We start from the raw sequence: 5,009 nt of genomic DNA, 5'->3' as shown, positions 1-5,009 counted from the left end.
ATGAGTAAAGCTAATGGAATATGCACACACCTACATTATGCAAATGGCAAAGGAGATAAGTGCATTACCCACATAAAGGTAGAGGGGGCTACTCTGTTTACCTCCAACTAATTGTGACATCAAAATTCTATGGACCTAGTCTGGCCACATCTTCTGATTTTGGAAGAAAAGCCAGAAATCCAGATTTTTAAGTGGCATTTTCTGATTTTTAACTGTTGGCACCAATTCTTTTAAAAAAATGTGGCCTGGTTATGACCTCCTAGACTCACCAATCTGTGCAGCTCCTGGAGGATAGAGACTATTTCTGACCACTCTCCCTATTCCCAAGCACATTATACAATCCTCGGCACACATGGGTGCTGACTGATTGTTTGGTGATAAATGGACCCTATATTCTGTTGACTTCAAATGTAATGTTGGAGACACACCTAACTAGACTATTGTTTTTGTTTTTTTCAAGAAATGGGATCCAGTTGAATGTTAATGGAGAGTGTAATAGTATCATCTCTGAAGGAGAAAAATCTTTACTTTATGAACTCACTCTTGCTCAGTCTGCAGAGGTAGGTCATTATAAGAAGATGGAAAGTTTTGAAAGATAACTACCCCATGTGATAGCTTATGATTAAACGAAGGTTCACAGCTTGCCAAAAACTACCAGGGACACTGAGAGAATGTGCTGATAGTTCTTAGAATCCAAGTCTACAATTTCTTAGCTTGGGGAGAAAGGACCATTTTCAAGTTACGGCCGAAAGCTACAGCAAGGTTCAAGGTTTGTGGAAGCGTGCATTCAGGGACTTTGGGACTTTAGAAATGTTTATTTTCTTGACAGGACAGACAACCTGCGCTGATCCCCAGCCTAGGGTACCAAAGGTAGCCGTATATATCCATGAGTTATTTTTTAGAATTTTCCAAACTCTCAAAGTAAATATATTTATCAAAAAATAAAGATGCCCAGAAACAATACCAAATTTATTTGCTTTAGATTATAATTGTGTCAACCCAAATTAATGACATTGATTATTACATTCTGATCAGAAACAAGAATTTTCTTACATGCGTTTTGGTTAATAAGTGGCAAAATGAATGTATTAGTTTAAACGATTTCCATTTGTTTGGTAGACCCAGTACTTTATAACATGGGAAGAAATATTTTAAAAACCTTCTCGGAGATAAAGACATTCTGACTCCACTATGTTATATTTTCATTCCTTTGTATTTTCCAGTTTTGTGCTTGTTATGCTCAGAAATGCTTTATTTAGAAAAATGCTTTCTTTTCACCATTTGATGGTCTCTTCCTATCTGCGGACGACGGATATGTCACAATGTTCTCCTGTTGACAGCTGTGATGCGACCTTGAAAGGAGAGAAAGAATGCCTTTGGGCAAATGCTATTTGAATTGCTTCTGCCAAAGATGCAGGGACAACATATGCTGCCTTCATCTGAAGCCATCTCCGGCAGCCCTGGACACTCTGCTGAGGGCTGTGCTTTCCTGACATTCTGTTTCAAATACTCATCATTTCACTGTGTTTTTGAAACCAATCCAAACTGCCAGACTGAATGAAACTGTGGCAAATCTGCCACAGCAGTGTGTTTTTATCCTCAGTCCTCTGAGATAATAATGATGTCAAGATGCCAGCCCAGAAAGTTCTATAGTTCTAAACGCGGGGGTTATCAGCCAGCAAAGTTCTGGCTCTGAGGTTTACCCGATGAGTTGGGAAGTTTGTCTTCTAACTAGAATCTCGAAATAAGAGTCCTGTGACCTTTTCAACAGAGAGCAAAAAGAAGTCCTGGGTCATATATTTAAAATATGATAGGAGGCAGAGACTTTGAGAGAAGTATAGGGAAGTATAGGGAATGTACTTTGTGAAACATCATATCGTCTTTTATGAATGGAAGGGAGACAAAAGAAGCCAACCTGTTTTCAGTGGGATTCTCCACCAATTCTTCCCCACTGGGTATTTCTTTACCTATTTTTATGTTAAAATTAGAGCCATAACAGTTTATATCATCAGCATGTAAATGTCATCTGCTGATAAATGAGTTTTCCTTAAGACAGAATAAATGTTCAGTTGAAGCCATCCTAGAGAGAAAATGTCAACAGTATTTTTAGGATGTAGGAGAATTCCACAAGACTATTTAGAACCAAATGACAATGACATTAACTCATGAGCATTTTTGTTAAGTAAAAATAATGAATGTTCTTTATTCAGATGTCAATTGTGGGCATTTCGATCATTGTTTCAGAACACTGACACTGAAAGGCAGCACAATGCAATCAACTTGTCATCTCTGGACACCACGATGGACCAAGAAATGCTGCTGTTACTAAGAGAGCCTGAGCAAAAAGGAGTGGAATTCACAACCACTCTTCAGAAGCTGGTATCGTGTAATATACCTGTATTGTGGTGTTTCGCTTTGGCGGGGAATATCTGCAGATAACTGACCTATAACCTGTTTGCTGAGTCCGAATGCATCTGTGTGCTGCTGAGACCCAAATTAATACACTCTGAAAAGTGAAGGTTTTTCTCAAACCTTTCTGAAGCTGGCCTGTTAGTTCTGGGTCAATCAGGGCTAACAGATTGACCATTAGATATGGATTGCTTGAGGCTATTTTTTCCTGTGGGCTAATCTTTAGAATCAAAGGGTTGAAGACATGGTATCTATTGAAGTTTCCTTCTTTCAATTTTCTTTGGTTAATGGCTGATATTTCTTTCTCCATTTTGATTTTTCACTGGAAACTCTGGATGATTGGAGAAATCAGTGAACAACATTTTCATGCTGGTATTGCCAGTCCCTTCCATAGTGCCTAGCATATAGTAGGCAGCATTTAGTTTGGTACATTTTGGTACATTTTAGAATGGTAAAAATAAGTGAAAATGGTTGTTTTCTTCTATTTAAAAAGATAGGTTTTGTTCTGGAAAATGATTATCTCTGTATATATTCAACATGTGTAAAGCACCTGACAATATAGCATATACACATGGCAACATCCTGAAATAAAAGATAGTCACTGGGGGCATTAGATGCAAAGGAACATATTCTGGTATTTTCCTGAGTTACCTATAGAGTAGAACTTTGGTCTCAATGGATTCTGATTGTATAATAGCATATGTCTTTCATCTAAATTCCTAGTTGAAGATGTGGAACTCTTTTTACAGCACGAAGAAATTTCTAAAATTGCAACCCTCATTGAAAGCTGTCGATGGTGGGTAAATAATCGAGAAATAACTGTGAGAGAAAAGTGGGAGGAGCAGCTTACTGTAAGTGTTCTATATTTTGTGATTTTCCTGGTTTTTCTTCTACTTTGTTAAGCCAGGTAATAGTATATACAGTACCATTTCTAAGACTTTATTGTAGTCTTCTGCTATCTTAGTCTGATCATGAGTGTAGAGTGTGTGTCCAGGGGTGTGTACGAGTGTGAGGGTGAGGAAAGAATGTGAGAGAGAGTGAGTGTGCAGACATGTGAGATGCGATGGAGAGACAAATAATAAATATGATGATTTAATGAAAAAAAGGCATTTATCTCCTTGTAAGAATTGGCTAGTCTAAATTTAGATTTTTCCTTAGCCTATTAAAATTGCCTAACTTTGAAAGAATGATGATTGTGTAAAAGAATCTTATTCCTGAGACTTTGATGGTTTTATTAACTCAGGAACTTGCAGAACATTGGAAAAGCAGCAACTTCTTAGGTAGCTATTCCCAGCTTTATTAGAAAGGAAGCAAATGAGAAGGTATCCCTTTCATCTGTCCATCACATATTTACCTCTATGTCTTGACTGCCAGCCACTTTCTTGCATCCATCAGCCACTTAAGCTGAAGAAAAAAGTAAACTCTGGAATATGATTTCAACACCTTTGCCAACCTAATTTTTTTTTTGAGATGGAATCTCGCTGTTGCCCAAGCTAGAGTGCAATGGCGTGATCTTGGCTCACTGCAACCTCCGCTTCCTGGGTTCAAGCAATTCTCCTACCTCAGACTCCCAAGTAGCTAGATTACATGCACGCGCGCCACCATGTCCGGCTAATTTTTGTGTTTTTAGTAGAGATGGGGTTTCACCATGTTGGCCAGACTGATCTCAAACTCCTGACTTCAGGTGATCCACCCACCTCGGCCTCCCAAAGTGCTGGGATTACAGTCAAACTAACTTTTTTAAGATAACATGTGAATATGATAATCAATAAATACTGATATTATTGCATTATCTTGTCCCATCCTGTTCTAAAGCAATTGTGATGACTGCTGAAGTTGTCAGGGACTAATTTAAGAAAAAGAAGCTCAGTTTTAGGGACACAATAAGCACTTTATACATACTTGTTACATTGACATAACCAATAGGATAGTCAATCTCTGGGCAATTGGGAATTGGTATTAATTGACATACAATTGAGAATTGGTATTCATTGACGTACAGTGATGCCATTGAGATGGAATATCCACAGCTTTTTAGATTGCCTCTGTCGTTTGTCTGTGTTTAACATTGGAGTACTGGGGTTTGTTTTGTGACTTTTCTTGTAGGAATTCAACAATATCATGGAAGAGAAGCTAGATCTTTGCATATTAATGCTGAACATCTTGGGAAATCACAAAGAGTCTCTTGATCAAGAATTTGCCAAATTAATAGAGATTTTGAAGAGATTCAGGCAGGAATATTTTTATTTCAGAAAAGAATTTCTTGCCAGGTGATGATCATTTATGTATGAGAAATCCATGCTTTATATACATGACATGTTTATGATCATGCCACTTCATTCAGTTTACTTTCTTCAAGTTGTATACATTGATTTCAGATGAGACTTTATTCAGAGAAGACATTCTGTTTGACAATTCTGAATTATAAAACAGTATGAAATTGACTTACATGTTCAAAATTGCAAATGACAAACTATAAAATCTGTGGAAACTGGCCAGGCGCAGTGGGTCACACCTGTAATCCCAGCACTTTGGGAGGCCAAGGCAGGCAAATCACCTGAGGTCAGGAGTTCAAGACCAGCCTGGCCAACATGGTGAAA

The 5,009-nt window shown here is 37.9% G+C and overlaps 1 protein-coding gene across 1 annotated transcript in view; it reads left to right on the top strand.

Moving 5' to 3' along the window:
* Positions 1–377: 377 nt before the first annotated feature.
* The window catches only part of LRMP (lymphoid-restricted membrane protein), an 84,209-nt gene continuing 79,577 nt past the window's right edge, over positions 378–5,009 (top strand). Inside the window, exons 1-3 of the mRNA XM_011961439.1 lie at positions 378–560; positions 2,245–2,379; positions 3,159–3,205. Of these exons, the coding sequence (XP_011816829.1) occupies positions 414–560; positions 2,245–2,379; positions 3,159–3,205 (329 nt within the window). The 5' untranslated portion in view covers positions 378–413. The remainder of the gene's footprint in view (positions 561–2,244; positions 2,380–3,158; positions 3,206–5,009) is intronic.

This window comes from Colobus angolensis, unplaced genomic scaffold (genome assembly GCF_000951035.1).
Source record: "Colobus angolensis palliatus isolate OR3802 unplaced genomic scaffold, Cang.pa_1.0 Scaffold550, whole genome shotgun sequence".
NCBI classification, from domain to species: domain Eukaryota; kingdom Metazoa; phylum Chordata; class Mammalia; order Primates; family Cercopithecidae; genus Colobus; species Colobus angolensis.
This window is presented reverse-complemented; position numbering and strand designations above follow the sequence as displayed.